General features: G+C 42.1%; 3 protein-coding genes across 9 annotated transcripts in view; 1 reads left to right on the top strand and 2 right to left on the bottom strand.

Annotated features, from left to right (window-relative positions):
- The window catches only part of LOC116617952 (DNA annealing helicase and endonuclease ZRANB3-like), a 29,173-nt gene extending 27,561 nt beyond the window's left edge, over nt 1–1,612 (bottom strand). For 2 of the 4 annotated variants that reach the window (XM_048734123.1, XM_048734122.1), the window contains exons 1-2: nt 1,463–1,612; nt 676–694 (exon numbers count right to left, since the gene is read on the bottom strand). In XM_048734123.1, coding sequence (XP_048590080.1) covers nt 676–694; nt 1,463–1,572 — 129 coding nt within the window. In that variant the 5' untranslated portion in view covers nt 1,573–1,612. The remainder of the gene's footprint in view (nt 1–675; nt 695–1,462) is intronic. The other 2 variants (XM_048734120.1, XM_048734121.1) reach the window with 1 other exon arrangement.
- A 2,014-nt stretch (nt 1,613–3,626) lies between these two features.
- LOC5511785 (protein delta homolog 2) lies at nt 3,627–7,233 on the top strand. 2 transcript variants are annotated; one of them, XM_048734118.1, is made up of 6 exons: nt 3,804–4,015; nt 4,455–4,538; nt 5,428–5,525; nt 5,854–5,912; nt 5,998–6,146; nt 6,336–7,233. In XM_048734118.1, the coding sequence occupies exons 3-6, from the start codon at nt 5,451–5,453 to the stop codon at nt 6,575–6,577; spliced, it is 525 nt and encodes a 174-aa protein (XP_048590075.1). In that variant the 5' UTR covers nt 3,804–4,015; nt 4,455–4,538; nt 5,428–5,450; the 3' UTR covers nt 6,578–7,233. The 2 variants fall into 2 exon arrangements, with proteins under 2 accessions (XP_048590076.1, XP_048590075.1); XM_048734119.1 differs by lacking the exons at nt 4,455–4,538; nt 5,428–5,525; nt 5,854–5,912; nt 5,998–6,146; nt 6,336–7,233 and adding an exon at nt 4,636–5,055 and having other exon boundaries at nt 3,627–4,015.
- A 1,660-nt stretch (nt 7,234–8,893) lies between these two features.
- Nucleotides 8,894–19,021, bottom strand: LOC5511793 (hemicentin-1). 3 transcript variants are annotated; one of them, XM_048734116.1, is made up of 14 exons: nt 18,178–19,021; nt 17,400–17,436; nt 15,960–16,040; nt 15,813–15,875; nt 14,528–14,581; nt 14,060–14,233; nt 13,550–13,714; nt 12,825–13,088; nt 12,081–12,347; nt 10,700–10,972; nt 10,157–10,423; nt 9,663–9,914; nt 9,072–9,357; nt 8,894–8,965 (listed from the first exon to the last, which is right to left on the bottom strand). In XM_048734116.1, coding segments are annotated over exons 1-14 (2,748 nt in total). In that variant the 5' UTR covers nt 18,742–19,021; the 3' UTR covers nt 8,894–8,964. The 3 variants fall into 3 exon arrangements, with proteins under 3 accessions (XP_048590073.1, XP_048590072.1, XP_048590074.1); XM_048734115.1 differs by having other exon boundaries at nt 8,894–9,357; nt 18,178–19,020; XM_048734117.1 differs by lacking the exon at nt 15,813–15,875 and having other exon boundaries at nt 8,894–9,357; nt 18,178–19,019.
- Between the last annotated feature and the right edge of the window lie 134 nt (nt 19,022–19,155).

The raw sequence follows: 19,155 nt of genomic DNA, 5'->3' as shown, positions 1-19,155 counted from the left end.
ATTTATTTAAAATCCGAAATTCGACCGTCAGAGCAGTCAAAATCCGAAATCCGCGCCCAAATTGTTGACAGATCTGTGATTCGCCGTATTTTCAAAATCCGCCAATCCGCTGAAATAATTATCAAAATCCGTAATCCGTGAGCATTTCGGGGCCGAATCCGGACGATCTGTGAACCTATTCACCCCCCTTAAGCTATTAACTTGACCTTAGTTCTGTATAACACATCATCATGTTTTATTTCTTCCCTTTTTACTGTCAATTCTAGTGGTCAATTGTCAATTGTGAATTTGCATTGAACTTGGTATTGTCCCCAAGAAACTTATACATAATTCGCCTCCTTTAGAATATATAACATAAACATTGTCTGTGCGCCAAGATGCAGCAACAGAGCTTTGAGCAGGAGTTACATAGTTGCTTATAAGAGCTTCTGTTCCCTGGCTTCCACCCTCTTTACAGACTGTTTGCTTACAGTGCAATATGCACTAATTGTTGCACTAATTGCACCTAGTTTAGTGAAGTAAACCAATAACCAATAGGGATGATATAAACATACTAAATATGATACGGTTCTGCTAGTAAATTAGAAAAAATATATACTGTATATTCATATCGTTGAAGGATGTTTGGGTGGTCTCATTAGATATAGGAGTTCCCTTGCTGGAGATGTAGCTTACCTCATCTCCAATAAGACACCTGCAACAAAATAATAAATTAAATGATGTTAACAATGATTTGTGAGCCTCAGGGTTTCTGGCTTTATGTGTATGGGGTGTGGAATTCTACATGCCTTACTCTACTAGTTTCTGCATGATTTCATGTGTTTTGTTCAAAATAGGGATAATAAAACCAGCATCGATCAAGCTAACAGTGATTCATAACCAGGCCCCTACCCAGAATTGTTTTTCTGGGGGGGGGGGGGGGGGGGAGTGAGTTCTCTTATAAAAATTTGTCCACCCCCAAAAGAGAGAAAGTGGGTGTGTGTATGTTAGGAGGGGGTGGGGAGGGGGTGGGGAGGGGGGAGGGGGTTCATTTCTGACTGCTGCCTTGGCATATCCACCTGGTGTATTCAATCATTTAAACTGATTATCAACAACAATCAATATCACTTGATAGAATAAGCAGGACTAAGTGTTTTGTACAAATTTCTATCATCACTTGGGATCCACCATCTAAAATAGCTTTGCTATAAGCTTAAACCACCTACAGAGAGGCTCTTCGTTCATTGCGATGCCTTACGAATCCAAAACGTACATCAGCTCGATATTTAAACAACACAAGATAATTCGATGACAAACTGCCATTTGATAAAGGAGGCGATTCCCCAGGGGGATCTATTACGGTTGAATACTTCGTGAGACTTCATCAGGGCTTCCCCACCGTCTGATCATATGGCAAAAACCTATTTCATTAACCTTTACACAATCCTAACGTAAATATAATAGAAAAAATGAACTTATATACCTTCCATTGTTCTTGATGGCAAATTGAATGCCAGTTCTCTGGAAATCGAGCAGCGCATTGCGAAGAGCATCAGGTAGGAAATCCAGACTGGTCGGTTCACTGGCCGCCATGTAAACATGCTTTCGTACTGACGCGCGAACCCGCGGGAAACGAGTCACATGGCTAATCTACACACAAGAGGTCAGGCTCCGCGTGACATGGGCAACACAGGTTTCCCGCCTCTGAGGATCGCATCCTCACTATATTCCGGTGTCTTGAAAATATTTTATATTGCCGCCCGTAGTAAATATGCCTTTCATACTTTTATTCCGTCATGGTTCCGCTAGCTGCTAAGCAGCAAGAGTTAACGTTGCTTCTTTTGCGTTGTCATTGGTAGAGGTCCCACAGAGGTAGGGTCGATTTCCAGCCGTGGTTACGTCGCGCTAGGATCGCGGGCGCACCGAAACCACAACGGCTGAAAACCGGGCTTTTACGGGCGGACCATTTGACTTTTGAGAGGGGGGGGGGGGGGTGATTTTGAAAAAAAATATCCTGCAAGCTACATTTCAAAGAAAAATTGCATCAAATAAGCAGAAAAAAAAATTAAGAAAAAAATGTTGCAAAGCCATTGTGAAAAAAGATTAACTCTATAAAATAAATCAAAATTCTGTGATAACTTTGATGTTTTTACTCTATAAAGTATTTTCTTCTATAATTTTGATGTGTATTTTGTATTTCTCCTCCCCATATTCTTGAAAGTTTCTATTGGTTGAGACTCGCCCTATCCACTATCACACCCTATGTTGAATTAAGTCGTGTGGTCTCCTCCTATCAGATAAAACTAGTTTCCAATGGTTTTATTTTAGAAATTACATTCTGAAATAAAACAAAAGTGCTCATGCTGAAGATTTTTCAATGATGATTGCTATAATGCCCTTTGCAATCATTTTAGAAAAAAATTACCAAAAAGTTTACTTGTACAACAGAAGTCACAAACTTGAAATACCTTTTATTTATTTGTTGTTTTATTAAGACTTAATAAAACAACAAATAAATAAATAAAAAGGTTTAATAGATCAATATATAAACTGTAACATCATATTGTGTATAAATAGATAAATCTTTCATAATAAATTTGATGGACTTCTCCAAAATAAAATATAATGTGAATGAGGATACCTACCATCGATTAAAATTCAGGAGATGGGATCTTTATAAATGCTTACCCCCTAAAGAATATTTCAACAGAACCTTAAAAAACATTCTAACAAATGTTTCAAAGAAGCTTCTCTTTTTTTTTTTTTGCTACAGTATTTTATCTGACTCAATATGCAAGTTAAGAGCTTGATAGCAAAGACTCGTTTGACTATGACACGAAGGTTTTAACATGTATAATCCCTTTACTTATTGAGTTTATTGAATTATAATTTCAATCTATTCGAAGGTGAAAAAAAAATGAAACACAACGTATGGAGTTCTATATTAGAGAAAAAACAATTCCGATTGGAAAAAATGCTGCAAAAAGACGTGGGCTCCAAGAAAAAAAATATCCTGCATAGCAGTACATGGGGGAAAAAATGCTGCACATCCGATGGGCGAAAAAAAAATCTTGCAGACATAAAATCGTCTACCCAACCTCAAAAGTCTAATGGTCCGCCCCTTAGTCGGGTCGCTTAGCGCACAAAAAGAGCTCAATCTATACACAGCGAACAAAAGCACCAAACTTGGTATAAATATAGCCTAGGGGATGGTAATCAATATTGAGACCGGTGCCCACCGGTACCATTAGAGGATCCATAGATAAAGAGCAATTATTATTTTTAAAAATCTGGTCTTGCGGGTACCCTGTGGGTACCCTTTTCAAGAGATAAAAAAGATCAAAATGCACATATTTGAAAAAGATTTCTACCAATTCAGCTGTATTCTATCGAATTCCGAGCCAAAAATAATAGAGCAAACTAAGAAATTTATTCCTCTTGCCTTTGATTATTGCTGTGGAAAGCACACTAGCATACACACATTGGCACCAGTCGGGCCAAGACGGGACGCTAGCACAGTCTATTACCCGTGCAGTTCGGCAACCATGGACAGCTGTTTCGTCCTTGTTAGGACGAAACAGCGTTTCGCCTTTGCCTTCTTTAATTAGCCGATGGAAATGGTTGCTTTGTGTGACTCACTGACTCGCCATTAAGGGGAAATAAAATTGGCGGCGTGATTTGCCTTCTTTAATGTTAGCCTGCTTCAAGCGTTTACCGGGTGTTTTTTTCCCCGCTATGTTTACCGACCATTCTTGTTTTGTTCCGGCCGAGACCACAACTCGTCACATAGCGGAAAAAAGCACCATAGGAAAATGTGGAATTGACTCGTATACTCTTGCAGGCTCTTGCATTGATGGCGTCAACAACTACACTTGCCTTTGCTCCGTGGGCTTCAAGGGTCGTTTATGTGACGAAAGGGTTTACAAATGCGCTAATGATTCATGTTTTCCTGGTGTCAACTGTACTGAAGTTCCTGGAAGTGTGAAGTGTGGTGCCTGTCCGGCTGGACTTTCTGGAGATGGAAAAACGTGCCTTGGTACGTAAACATTGATTAGTGTGTATTTGAGGCAAAATATATAGAGAGTTGTGTGTTTTCTGTTCAATAAATATACCGCAGTTATTACTGCCATCCAGGAACGTGACTCGGAGCAGACTCTCTAAAAAATGTATCAGTCAAATATGCTTAGTAACATACTAAAAGTCTCTCAAAAGGAAGGCAACAGCCTGAAATTCAAAAGAAAAAAAAATGTTCGGCCATATTGGATACCATTAAGATGCACATTAATGGGGGCACAGAGCCTCTGCTGTTGCAGGCTTTGTATCGAGTACCATTTAATATAATCTCTTAACAAAGATATTGATAAAACATAAACAAGCCTGAAGCTCATGAATTTTTTTTTAAAAGGACAGAAAATTAGTTACTGGTATTCTAAGCTTGTCTTTCTATTTACATTTGTTTTCTATTACCTTTTCAGCATCAACATCGACATGAGCAGCAACAACAACAGCACCAACAACAACAGCACCACCAACAACAACCAAAGAGCCTACAACAGATGGTAGTCCACAGTTTTTTTTTGTTAAATAAAATTGCACAGTTACTGGAGATTCAAAGCTTGTCCTTTTATTTACAGTTGCTTTCTATTATCTTTTCAGCATCAACATCGACATCAGCAGCAACAACAACAGCACCACCAACAACAACCAAAGAGCCTACAACAGATGGTAGTCCACAGTTTTTTTTCTTCTACTTTCACTAGAAGCGACAAACTGACAAGCCTGAACTCATAAAATCATTTACACCTATTTCCAAAAAGGCTGCACTCGAGTGAATCCATGTGTCGTAACCCGCGGTGGCTCATGGGTAGCTTACGGCCGAATCCTTGTATCTGAAAGCCATGGGAATGTTCATAATAACATAGACATGAACTCTAAAGCTTTTGAAATTTGTATTTTATTAACGCTTTTTTGCTTATTTACTTGATACTCATGAGGAACTGTGGGTTACGATACACAGATTCTCCGAGTGCAGCCTTATTTGAAACAGATGAATAAAAGTGAACAGTTACTGGAGATTCAAAGCTTGTCCTTTTATTTACAGTTGTTTTCTATTATCTTTTCAGCATCAACATCGACATCAGCAGCAACAACAACAGCACCACCAACAACAAATAAAAAGCCTACAACAGATGGTAGTCCACAGTTTTTTTTTTGTTAAATAAAAGTGCACAGTTACTGGAAATTCAAAGCTTGTCGTTTTATTTACAGTTGATTTCTATTATCTTTTGACTTAAAATCTCGTCAGTCCTCATTGTCGGCTTTGAAATATTACGTCATTTTGGCTGTATTATAATGTCTTTATAGCCTGTTTTAAGCAAAAGTCATGGATACAAGCAGTCATCCCGATTTGTTTTATTTGTTTAAAGAATGTTTTATTTTGTTTCATAGTCACCGCCGAGATCCGTCTAAAAATGACCTGGAAAATGGAGCTGTCAGACAAAATGAGCAAGGAATTTAAGGATCTGGCGAAACATCTTAAAGGCCAGGTACTGGACAAATGCTGTTACAATGCGACGGGCGCTACCGTAAATACTTTGTCATTTTTGCGTGCTATACATCTGATAGACAATTTGATAGAATCCGGCTAGGCCGGATTTTGCATTCTAGCCAGCTTATTGGCCAGCCTTTTTAGAACTTTTTCTTGGTGACCACGGTATCTTTGCACTGCAAAAAGAATAAAACGTTCGCTATTTTAGGCGAGATACTGCATATACAGAAATACTATCGCTTAGTTACTGATTTTACCGTAGATATATTAGCTATTAATACGAATGTGATGTCAATAGTGGTATTCATGCGTAGCTTTGCTTTTAGATTGCAGACGCATTTAAAGAAAATAAGGATTTCATTTCAGCCACCATCTTATCATTCAGGTTTGTTCTTTTTTCTCTCGATATTCTAAATTTGTACTGAGTACTAATTGATTAATTTATTTTACAATTCTACCGTCTCTTTTAGAAAAGGGAGTATCGTGGCCCGGTTTTCCCTTCTATTTTCTAAAAATGACAAGCAACCACTTGACGACCTTAAAAAGAAGATCAAAGGCGGTAAACTTGGAAGCATTGATGTCGACCCGGAGTCTCTAAAGCGTTTGGATGTTAAGCAAGGTAGTGGCCGCGACAGAAGTAGACCCCCTTGATCCAGCATCTTCAACTTTTCATGTTCTCACCCCGCCCCCTCCCCCCACCTCCCGCTCTTGCTTCCACCGCTTTTAAATCTATTTTATTTGTAAAAGTAATAGGTAAATAATCCTGGCCAATTCGTCTAGACGGCATAATTTTGGTTTATTTTTACAGGTGACACAGCTTCTGAAAACGACTTGCCGAACTTCGTCATTTATTTGGTTATTGCCGGGTCTGTTGTGGTACTGGTTATCGTCATCGCACTACTTATACTTGTGTGTGGGCCAAAGTTCAAGTACATCGTGAACAGAAAAAAGAAGGGGAAGGGTACCGAATTCAACATGGAATCCTACGGATACAATAACCCCGAATATTCGGAGTTTCCAGAGAACAAAAACCGAGAAGAAAAGCAATAGCTGGCCAAACATGCCCGTAATGAGAGCTATGTAACAAAAAAGCTCCTAGACAAATGACCTGATGTAGCCAGTAAGCACTGTGTGAAAATGATAATCACTTTGACTGATTAACGACCTATTCCATTTGCTGTTCCCAAGTGTGTGAAAAAGAATTTCGAAATAGAAATTTAGAAATACTTTAGAAATACGATTCACTTAGTAACGTTATTTTAAAACATTTTATGGCAACTACTAGCGGGGGACAGGCAATGACGGATCAAGGGAGTGGTCCATGGAGGAGGGGGCGGTTTCTATCCCCGTTTTGAACGGAAATTTTGCAATTCTTCAAAGGAAATCCGTCTCTCCAGCAAAAACAGGTAATGACTAGGCTTGCCCCCGACAAATTTTTATAGCTACAGGCAAAATGTTTGTTTAACAGTAGTATAGAGTGTATACTGCCCATTTGAATGACTGCACTGAATAAAAAGGTATTTTAAGCATAGCTTTGAGTTTGTTTTCCACGCCTTGACTCATTAAGGATTTTTACAGGCTTTTTGTCCTTTTGTTTTATAGATTGAGGATAAACTTTAATAAGACAAACATTCTTGTAGCATTTTGTATAGTGTGATAACAATGTTTGTACCACCGTTTTCATCATATTAAAATCCAATTTTGGACACGCTTCTTTGATTATGTGCGCACTTGGAGTACTTTAAGGCTGTTATACTCCATTTATTTTAAAGCTAAGTTCAAACGTCGTATTATCCATGAGCCGTTTCATCTATCTTTATTTGCATCTTGGCCGACGCGGGTGAGAAAATTGATGGTCCTCCACCAGTGCTCTTGGAGGTCACTGTCGTATCGTCAACGCAACGTTTCTTTTGTCCAAATTCTGCGAGCACAGCGTCAAACGGCGGTTATAGCCGTCCAGCGACAGGAAGCCTTGGGGAGTTATCTTGTACCGCCAGCGTACAAACGGCGTGATAAACGACGTGAGGTGGCGGTCGGACTCGCGCAAGGGGACACTATTGTAACCATTCCAGGCGTCTTTAGGGATGTCCTTAGAGATGCGGCGGGCAAAGTCGAACGAAGACTCAATGGCGAAGGTCGCCCTTGTTTAGCGGCGATAGGTCGACAGTGCAAGCCACCATGTTTGCAGCACCACGTGACTGGCTAGCCGTACGGCACCCGCTCAATGACGCCTAGGGCCTCGTCGCGAAGGAGGCCGTCGTACACCCTTTGCTGCCAGTGCAACGGTATGTTTGCTGAGGTGTGACGGGCTCTAGGTGTCGCGGCTTTGTCTACGTTGATTTCGACGGGTGGTCCTTCCATCGCGCGATGGGGGCATGTGTTCGTCGAGAAGGCAGGCCTTCCGTTCATTGTTATTGCTGGCGTGCTGGAAAATGGAAGGTATCCATGGCGTTGTGGTCTGGCTGTGCGCTGAGGGCATGAGCATAGGGAGTCGTCAGCGGCACTCGATGTGGTGCACCCTTCGTTGATGACCCTCGTGGGATGTATAGATCCCTTTGACCGCTCTTCGGTGTACGTAGTGGCCACGCTGTCACCTGACGACGAGAAGGTGCACGGGAGGAGGCCGAGGTTCAGGAGTGACTCGTAAGATAAGTAGATGTCGCGCACCTGACGTACATCGAATGTACCTCGAGTGGCAAGAGCTCGCTGTGCCGCTTGAGGACTTTATGTTAAGCTTGGCAAAGAAGACTCTATGGCGATGGGCGAGCGGTTGGCTAGGGACTGGCTGAGGAGGATTCGTTAAAGCTCGTCATGCAAGAAGCCGCGCGCAAGGAACTCTTTGAGCGACCACAGGTCTGATTAGGCTCCTGTATCTGCGATGACGGTCACCTCAGTCTGTAGGTTGTTGCTGTTCATGTCATGCTGCCTCTTCATGGATGCGAGAACGAGATTGTGACAGGGGCTCGTCGCCATTCTTCTCTAGAGAGGGTGTGGTGTTCCAGTGGTGTATTTATGATGGCTTGTGTGCCCTTTTTAGCCGTGTTGCGATTTGTACCCATAAACGTGGCTTCAGCATGGATGGCAGCAATTTGGGATATAGGTTCAGATTCCATGGCTTGATCGGCATGCTAGGGGGTTGTTGGACGGGCGTTGGCGGCTTAGCTCTGTAGCAGATGATGGGACTTTTCATTTCACTCGCGGGATATAGCCACAACTTTGTTATATCTAATTTAGCCTGCGAGCCGGCTCTCCTGTGTATTGTAGTTGTTAAGGATCCCCGTAGCGCAAAAAAACACGAGTTTCCAAATTAACCCAATGGAGAGCCAGCTAGCAAGCTAGTTTTATCTAAGTATTGGTAGGCACATCATGTGCTAAAATCTTTAATCAGAATTTCTCACTACGTTTCACTTAACACTCTTCGTTAATAGTTAATGCTCTAGAAAACTTCCACTTCATCAGGTGTAAACGAACTAGCTCCATACCAGCAATAAGGATTTCCCTCACTAGTCTAACTTATTACACGCTATATAATAGTTAATGCTCATAGAAAACTTCCACTTCATCAGGTGTAAACGAACTAGCTCCAGCAAAATACGAGCATCTATTTCCTTTACGGCATCCAGGGGGAGGCTTGTACGAACCGACACTGGTAGACCCTGAGCGACTATTAGTAATGTACAGATCATGTCCTGATGTCCCACCGAATGTGGGACCATATCCTACGTTATCATAAACAGCGTAACTGTAATCCATAACTGGCAGCTTGAGGGGGTGGAAACCTCGGGTGCTATACAAACTGAACAGGAAGGACTTTCTTGAACTTCTGTAGGCTATCCATCCATGAAAAATAAAAGATAGAATGGTATAATTTATCAAACGTCTGTACTCCACCCCCCCCCCCAAACAGACGGAGCCCCGACGAAGGGCTAACGCTCGAAACGTCAGCGCAACTACTCTGTTTCATAGAGGCGTTCAACATACTTTTTCAACCTTGTGTTGATTTAAACCAACTTCTTCTTTATTTTGATTTGAGAACAGACAATCAAGTCAACTAGGCACCGGCTCATTCCAACAGTTCTAGGGTCACTTTGGTCTTTCCCCTGTATAGTAACGAATAGGCAGGAAAACGTATCACCTGAAAAGCTCCAACTGTTTTCCCAGCTGACATCTGTGTATCCTCCAAACACATACGTCCCCACTCGAACTATCGTCACAGTCGGGCCTTTGTTGTTACAATTTCCGTGGAAGTTTGACCAGCCATTATTGCTAGCCCACCAACACCGTGACCAGCGACTGCTCCCCTGACTTGTAAGCACTGGCCTCAAAAACTCTCTCAAGGCTATCAAGTGGTTTCTATTGCTTAGGATTATCGATGTCTCTAAACCGCCTGACAAAGTAAAAAGTGTGGTTAACAACGTTCGCCCCTGCTTACCCGTTGCTTGTTACCAGCTCACTTTACCTTCTTACCTGCTTACCTTACCTTCTTACCTGCTTACCTTACCTGCTTACCTTACCTTCTTACCTGCTTACCTTACCTGTTTACCTGCTAACCACACCTTCTTAACTTACCTTTTTACCTGCCTGCCTATCTGCCGTCCTGCCATTGCCTGCCTGGATGTTCTTACTTACGTGATTGTTCGATGAATATAGACTTGCTTACGACCCCAAAAATATTACGCGCCCTGCACAAGTAGTTCCCCTCAAGGCTTCCCCAGCTCAATGTGATTGTCTTGTTGTTTTTTGTCCCTCCTACTCCACTCTTGATAAGCGAACCGTTGTGATACCATTCCACTATTGGACTAGGCACGCCCATAGCACCACATGTTAGGGGGAGGGTCTTAGATCTTTCAATAGCCAACCAGGGACGATCCGGTGTGGCGTAGAACATTGGTTTAACTAAAAGATTATATAAAGTCAATTCAGGGTGTGGTTTTGAAATAGAATCGTCGATGAACAAAAACATGGAACGTGTACGTTCACAGGGGGTTGCGCAGGTTACCCTCCCACCCCCCAACACACACACACAGCTTTTGCTCTAAGTCTTTTTTTTTTAAACTTTTCACTACCGAAAAACAGTGTCCCGAGGTATCCGTTATAGGGAGATTCCATTTTAGTTGAATTTCCTTTTTTACTAGGACTACAAACCATAGTCACCATCACTACCATCTTTACCTCCTTGAGAGACCACCAAAAATGTCCGCACCACAACTTCTCCAACTGCATTTCTCACTATAGCTTTATATTCGCCGGAGTCTCTGAACTCAGTACGCATGATCACCAACGAGCCATCTGATTGGTTAACTCGTGGTTTTGAATGGCTAAGCGCCGGGCCTGACCACGTGACGTTAGGAGGAGGGAAGCCAAATACACGAAGCTGCAGCTTTTTCGCGGCAGGATGATAGCCAAACTCGATGGCTTTGGGTTGATCTTTGATCCGTGGGGCAACTGCAATGATAAGAGGGAATTACCAATTTGTACCGCGATTAATTGAGCGATTGGCTTAATGATGTTTTCTTAGGCTAAGTTCAAACGTAGTATTTTCCAAGACGTATTCAATGCAAAAACATACAAATGAAAATGAAACAATGCAAAACAATGCACCTGCTTCATTTGGATTAATGGCATGGCCTTACTGATTTTAATCTATCCATTTTAAATACATCAGTTTTTAAAGTTTTATTGTTGAAAAGACAAAAGATATTCTGAGTTGGCGAGCAAACTACTGATTGAGCAAGCAATATAAAATTACCGAAAGCCTCATAAGTTATTAACCGCGGGTGTGAGGTCTCCCATAAAAGCAGGCAGGAGGATCGCCGGCAAAATTCATTGGAACCCTAAGGGATAGCACTTTGGGTGTGGTCAATAGCCATTCTTGCCACTAAAAGATAGCACTTTAGGTGTGATCGAAGTAATTTCTAACTCTAAGCACTAAAAACAAACACATTTCTAGACGCGGAGATGGCGTGATAGCTCAGGGGTACGGGCTTCGCTTCTCAAGCAAGAGGGCCGGGGTTCGAACCCAGGTCAGATCAAATTGGGGTTTTTTCTGAGGATTAATAGATCTGGCTCCCTGGAGACTGGAGACTGTGCATTACTCAGGCTAAGGACGTTAAGCCACACATCGTTAACACTGGGACGTAAAAGAACCGCCGGGGACGCTGGCCCGTGCTTCCATCTTTGGTGACAGTGCTTACTCACTAACCAACACTCATGATTGTAAACTGCTTGGAGCAGTCCGTATCTACACGTACACTGATGAGTAAAGTCAGGCACGTGTAAAGCGCATTTGATGTTAAAGTGCGCTATACAAATGCCAACCGTTTTACATTGTTTTACATTTATTACATCATCATTGAGCACATCTCTTGTCTGACTAAATTAAGGGCGTGATAATCCACAGCGTGAGGGGTAAGAATCAAAAGCGAAAATGTGTTGAACACTCACTAAGGGACAGCAGTTAGTAAAATTTTATACCCTAAACGATCAGCCCGTCTACTTTTATGGAGAGCCCCCCCCCCCCCCCCCGGATGATTATCATCATACTGAAGTTTACCTTGAACTATGATGGTTACGGTTCCATTCACTCGTCCCGCTATGTTTGTAGCAGAGCAGACATAAGTCCCACTGTCGGAGTATTGAACATCCTCGATGGTCAACGCTCGGGAGTCGTAAGACGAGCGAGAAACATCCATAGAGTTTCCAATCTTTGTCCAAGAGATTACCGGAGTTGGAAACCCTGTGGTGGCACAAGGCACGACGGCGGTGGTGTTCTCAACTATGGTCAGCGGCATTCCAAGGAATGACGTCAAACGAGGTATGACTGCGAACACGTGAAATAGTTTTTTTTTTGAGAGACAAGTGCTTCTTGCAAGCAAGCAAAAAGACAAGGAAAGAAGCAAACAAACTAACAGACAAAGAAGGAAGCGAGCAAACAAACAGACAAACAAAAAGCAAGCAAACAGACAATGAAAGAAGCAAGCAAACTAACAGACAAAGAAAGAAGCAAGCAAACTAACAGACAAAGAAAGAAGCAAGCAAACAAACAGACAAACAAAAAGCAAGCAAACAGACAATGAAAGAAGCAAGCAAACTAACAGACAAAGAAAGAAGCAAGCAAGCAAACAGACAAACAAAAAGCAAGCAAACAGACAAAGAAAGAAGCAAGCAAGCAAACAGACAAACAAAAAGCAAGCAAACAAACAGACAAACAAAAAGCAAGCAACAAACAGACAAACAAAAAGCAAGCAAACAAACAGAAACATAAAACTACAGCACTACAGTAGGGTGTATACTCAACTGTTAACTAACAGCGTCGCCTCTGTGGTCTTCGCTCCTAACACATTCTTCGCTTTGCACACGTAAGTCCCTTCGTGAGCCTTGGTGATGTTAAAGACGATAAGGACTCCATTGACAACGCGGTGATTGACAGGCATGTAGCTACCGTTTTTTCTATACCACGTGATGACTGGGGCTGGTATTCCGGATGCATTACAGCTTAAGGTAACGTTATTTCCTTCCAGCACCGTTTGGTTTTTGTGTGGAATTAATATTGCTACAGGGACTGAGGGAAAAAAAAGAGACATTTTCTCTTTGGGATGTCGAGTATTTTTTTTTTTTTTTTTTTTGCTATTTTACTCTGTCTCGATATGTCATTATAAATAGAGGATATAACATACACGTGCGCGTATACGAATTTTATCTTTAGGTGTTGATTTTATCTCTTACAATAGCTGATCAGCTAATTAGGGAAGACCCTAAGATTGCGTGATTCTAAAAATACCGTGAGTTTCACGAGAGTTAAAGCGCCTGTCAGTGACATGACTGTCGTTTTCATTCCATTTTAGAAGAAAAAGATATAAAGAAATCATGAAAAAAACTTCTAGAGAGATTCGTATTCTTCATTCACCAAATTCAATAAAAAATATCGCAAAATCTTCCCCTAGACAACCGATGGAAGTAAATATCTTCTTACACTTGTTATTTTGCTAGGATGATAGAATGGCGGCTGATTGGGCCGAGTACCTTGCACTGTCAGGACAACATGGCGGTCCCGAGCTCCCATCATATTACGTGCCCTACAGGTGTAAGTCCCTGTATCCGATCCACGCGCCTCCATTATAACCAGAATGCTTTGCGTTATAGGATGAGGAACCTTGCTCGGGCATAGCATCTGAATCCTGCGGGGGACTGGGACAAAGACCATTGAATAAGAAACAAATCATATATTTTACCCTTTAAGATACCAGATAACTGTAGTGCAGTCAACATACTATTTCGACCTTGTCTTGATTTGTGTTCACAGACCAACAAGTTATTCTACAGCTTGTCTGTAGAGACTTCGAGACCACAAGTATATAATTCCTATGTACTTTTAGTACCATCCTCTTTAAATAATTTTATTATCATAATCATCATCGTCATTGAAATTATTTTCTACTAATACCATTAGACAAGAAGTGAGCAAAATATACATTAGTTTCAGTTATTTGACAACCCTAACCCAAAGTTTTCTGCAAACGGTCAAGCGCATACTTTGAGACTCTGTGACACTTTGTGATATCTGATACCGCTTGCCAGTCAGCATGACGTCATCGCGATACCACGTGATATCCGCTGAAGGATTAGCTGTGGTATTGCACGTCATTTCCGGCGAGACGCCCTCACGTGATATGTAAATGAGTTGAGTTTCTAGGAAAAGTGGAGGCGCTGCAAGAGTCAACAGATAGTTACCATGGCAATATATTTAAGGGGGTCCTATTAATGGCATAAAAAGTAGTTTTAAACAATGTATCAATAATGTTCCACCCTGGTAATGAGCAACGCAAGCTCCTATTAGGCTCCCCTGGGTCACCATTGGTAAGAGGCCCCATACACTAACACTCTGGGTCACCTGTTGTGAGAGGCCCCATGCGCTGACGCGCCAACACACAGGACCACTTGTGATTCTTACTAGCTTTATTGAATATATCAGTATTCATAGTATATGATATATCATCTTACCAAGCATGGTCCCAGAGCATCCCCTATCTTGTTTGCCCCCATCATGGGAGAGACCTGCAACAAAGCATATAGTTTGTGTTTACTAAACAAGGCTTTCTCATTGGAAAACTAGCCGACATCTTAGTGTTATGTGTGTTCACTTTCCATGCACCAAGCCCACTCTTCACGAGACTAGCTGCCAATATATTGTTGGCTGTGGTTTTCCTTGACTTGAATTTCCAATGCGAAGCAGAACATCAATTATACACATATGACCCCCGGTAACAGCAAGTAACTGGACCTATCCACCGCGAGTCATCATCAACTTTACAAACATATGCAGTTTTGTTTAGTGTATATTCTATTTAGATAACAACCAAATTCGTTCCCTGTGTAAAAAAACATATTATCAATCAATGTCAGTCGTTTTTCTAAAGTCTAAAAATGCTAGGGCTTGGATCTGTTTCAAAATGGCATCCTGCAAATTGTAGTAACACGAATTTATTCGAGTTTACCTGGAAATTCTCGACGTACACAGTTATAGGGTGACAGAATAGCGGGGTAAAAAAAACGATTGAAGCGGACTTCGAAATATGGTATGTAATGTCCTAATAAGGGATTGAAAAGCTCATAGTTTTTAAAACAAGACTGTTATTCCTGTATGCCCTCTGTAGGGATTCCTGTGGTCTTTTTATGTGGTCACGTGGCTTAGCCTTTCCAAGTTCTTCTTTTTCGACGAGTCACCATCTTGAAAATGACCACCATTATTTTTTTTAGCTGATTAATCATATGCGAATAAAAAATGCGCCTGACAGTATTCGCAGGTTATCCGCACACAGCATAAACAGTGCCGTAGCAGGGGAAGGGGGGGGGGGGGGGCAATTCACCTTATAAGGAAATGACTAGTATGGACGTGGCTGTGTCCCCAATATTTTCTTAATGTTTCTGTATTGTGCCCCTCCAATATTTCGAGGCCTGCTACGGCACTGATAAAAGTGCTCCAAAATGTACCCGAAGTCTAGATGAGTACACAGGTTCGCCTATGTAAAATTTGTAGCCATTTGCTCGGTGCTTGCAATAGGAACCCAGGTTTATTTCCCTAGCTCTTGTTGCTACGCTCGCCATTGCAGTGCTATGGAATCTAAGGCGATGCTTGGATTAAAATACTGTGGGACTGTCACGCTCGCGAGTTTACGCAAAGGGTCAAAAGTAGACTCTCATAAAGACTGAACCAAAAGAGGGATTTTTTTCTATTAACACAGCACATGCGCCATTGTGGGCACCAAGAAATGTTCACCGGGCTTGCCTCGCTCTCCAGGTGATCCCGTGAGCCCTCGCGGGCCACGTCTTCCCGGTGGACCCCGCGGCCCTGTATAATAGAAATGTACAGCACGGTGCATCTTCTTTCTTCAGTAAGAAAAAAAATCATTTCGTTAAATCAAGCTCCACTTACCAGGTTTTCCTCGCTCTCCTTGTTCCCCTTGAGGTCCAACTAGCCCTTGCGGCCCTCGCTTTCCCGGTGGACCTTGCGGTCCTTAAGAATAAAAAGCCAGTTTGTTCAACATGCGCTTCACGCTATACGCTACATACTATACGCTAAACGGTGCTGCAGGCTACACGCTATACACTATTCGCTACACCTAATACGCTGCACACTACACGTTATACACTACATGCAATACGCTTCTCGCTTACTCGCAATACGCTACACGCAATACGCTACACGCTATACACTACACGCAATACACTAAACGCAATACAATTCACACAATACGCTATACACGCAATACACTACTCGCTTACTTGCAATACACTACACGCAATACGCTACACACTATACATTACACGCAATACGCTACACGCTATACACTACACGCTATACACTACACGCAATACGTTTTACACTACACGCTATACACTACACGCAATAGCTAATACGCTCCACGCAATACACTACAAGCAATACGCTACACGCAATACTCGCTTACACGCTAAACACTACACGCAATACGCTTACTCGCAATACGCTACATGCAATACGCTATACACTACACGCAATAGGCTACACATAATCCGCTGCACACGCAATAAGCTACTCGTTTACACTTTATACACTACACGCAATACGCTACTCGCTTACAGGCAATACGCTGTACACTACACGCAATACGCTACTCGCTATACACGCAATACGCTACTCGCTTACAGGCAATATGCTACTCGCTTACACGCTATACACTACACGCAATACGCTACTCGCTTACACGCTAAACACAACACGCAATACGCTACTCGCTTACACACTATACACTACACGCTTTAAGCTACTCGCTTACAGGCAATACACTACACGCAATACGCTACTAGCTTACAGGCAATACACTACACGCAATACGCTACTCGCTTACAGGCAATACGCTGTACACTACACGCAATACGCTACTCGCTATACACGCAATGCGCTACTCGCTTACAGGCAATACACTAAACGCAATACAATACTCGCTTACACGCAATACGCTACACGCAATACGCTATACACGCTATACACTACACGCAATACGCTACTCGCTTACACGCTATACACTACACGCAATACGCTACTCGCTTAAACGCAATACGCTGCTCGCTTACAGGCAATACACTTCACGCAATACGCTACTCGCTTACAGGCAATACACTTCACGCAATACGCTACTCGCTTACACGCAATACGCTATACACTACACGCAATACGCTACTCGCTATACACGCAATGCGCTACTCGCTTACACGCAATACGCTATAAACTACACGCAATACGCTACTTGCTATACACGCAATGCGCTACACGCAATACGCTTTACACTACACGCAATACGCTACCCTTTCGAAACGTATCTTCTGTGTTTACCTCGTAGGTCGTTGCAGATTCTTTGGCTCTCGTTCATCTACAAGGTACAAAAGGATGTGTGAAGACACTCAAGATTGGATGAGCTAAATGGATTTAACTACCACCGGACTTTTCTGATCTTTGTACAAAGGGTAAACTGGCGGGGGTCCTCGTCGCAGCGAGAACCACTCAGCAATAACCTTTTAGCAGTTATCAATAGAATGCATGGGAGGCCTGTGGTTTTACACTAAAGAAAGGCTCATGTTTTGGCGGAGAGAGACCATGAATAAGAGAGAGACCACGGGAAATAACCTGTATATGAAAATTTTAATTTTAATTAATAAAAATCGTTATTTGTGTCCATCTATTGAGCTAGATGAGATCCGCTAAAACTGAGCCAATTTGCACTATTCTCACCTTTAAAATGATACGTAGTTATGCGTTGGTTTGTTTGTAGAACGCGAAACGCCAGTTAATCAATAATTAGTTAATTCAGCCGAAGTTCTTGACTTATAAAAGTCACAGTAACAGTTTAGTAACACTTTTTAGTTATTACACTACCCCAATTATATTCTACATAGCGCATTCACGCCTAGAAACTAGGTTATCTAAAGTTAACGATCTCTCCGGAACTGGAAATCTATAGCACATAACCGGAAACAATAAAGGAATGTATGATTCAAAATATATTCAAAAAAGTTTACTATTTCCAAACAATGTGCTTTAAAATGACTTATTGTAGTATCTGTAAATCAAACAGGAAACCCGCAAACGTATATCTAGACGTAAACATACTCACCAGGACGGACTTGAGCAGCTCTAAACACGACCTTGGATCAACCTCACTTCCTTTGTACCAACCTCGTGACAAATTCCTCTCTGATCCCTTAGCATGTAGCTCAGGGGAACTCTCGTTCGATGTTATATTATTTTGCAAGTCCGAATCATTACTTGAGTTTTCCTTTCCTTGATCTCTAGGACCAGTTACGGGAATAAAACCCTCAAAACTTGCGTCTGTTGTATTCTCCCGAGCCTTAATAAAGTTCGCTCTGGTTGTTGTTTTGGTGGTAGCTCTAATCCTTATCGTTTCGTTCTCTTGTGGACTTCTTCTTAACATTAATTGGAGACCCTCGGCTGCCCTTGGCGTAGGCGTTGGGTTAGACGCGGTCATTTTTGAGGCAGAATCCCTGATAGCTTCGCACCGCTCTAGCTTTTCCCCGAGCTCCTTGAATCTGGATTCGTTCTTGACATGATTATGTATCACAAGCGCGGCTAGTACGATCGAGAATACGATGTGGCATACGGTTAGAACTTTCCACTTGGGGCGAAATGCTGCGCGCGGTTTGTCTGCGTCTTCAGGCATTTTGTGATCACCTGTGATGTCGGGCGAGTCTCTTCAGCTCTTAGGAAGAGGTTGTAGATACAGTACCAAGGCTTCTGATTGATCGATTGTTTGCTTTTAGCTGCTTCATATTCCGGGAAATGCTATCGCACTTGCGTGGGCGATAAAGCCGCATGGGTTAAAGGGTTAAAACATCTTCACCCACTCCCCCATGATCTATTATTACCCACCTACTCACAGACACGAATTCGCAGTTTTAAGCCGCGTGCCAAGTAGAGGGGGTAAGGTTTACAAGATCCGCGTTCAGTTCGCAAAGTCTATTGTGCAACACGTTTAGGCGAGGCGCTAACTTGAGAGAGGCACTTATTCAAGCAATTAAGGTACTTGAAGTAAGCCATCTCTTCGAGTTAGCGGATCCTAGCAACTTAAACCTCC

This window comes from Nematostella vectensis, chromosome 11, assembly GCF_932526225.1.
Source record: "Nematostella vectensis chromosome 11, jaNemVect1.1, whole genome shotgun sequence".
Taxonomy (NCBI): domain Eukaryota; kingdom Metazoa; phylum Cnidaria; class Anthozoa; order Actiniaria; family Edwardsiidae; genus Nematostella; species Nematostella vectensis.
Note: the sequence above shows the minus strand (reverse complement) of the source record. Positions and strands in the feature narration are given on the sequence as shown.

Excerpts from the sequence above, each read along its gene's own strand:
- LOC5511785 (XM_048734118.1), top strand. The coding sequence starts at position 5,451 with ATGACCTGGAAAATGGAGCTGTCAGACAAAATGAGCAAGGAATTTAAG. Across the intron at positions 5,913-5,997 it reads GCCACCATCTTATCATTCAG|AAAAGGGAGTATCGTGGCCC; the intron begins GTTTGTTCTTTT and ends CGTCTCTTTTAG. Across the intron at positions 6,147-6,335 it reads GCGTTTGGATGTTAAGCAAG|GTGACACAGCTTCTGAAAAC; the intron begins GTAGTGGCCGCG and ends TTATTTTTACAG.
- LOC5511793 (XM_048734115.1), bottom strand. The coding sequence starts at position 18,741 with ATGCCTGAAGACGCAGACAAACCGCGCGCAGCATTTCGCCCCAAGTGG. Across the intron at positions 14,234-14,527 it reads ATGCTCTGGGACCATGCTTG|CGCCTCCACTTTTCCTAGAA; the intron begins GTAAGATGATAT and ends TGACTCTTGCAG. Across the intron at positions 13,089-13,549 it reads TGTTGTCCTGACAGTGCAAG|TCCCTGTAGCAATATTAATT; the intron begins GTACTCGGCCCA and ends TTTTTCCCTCAG.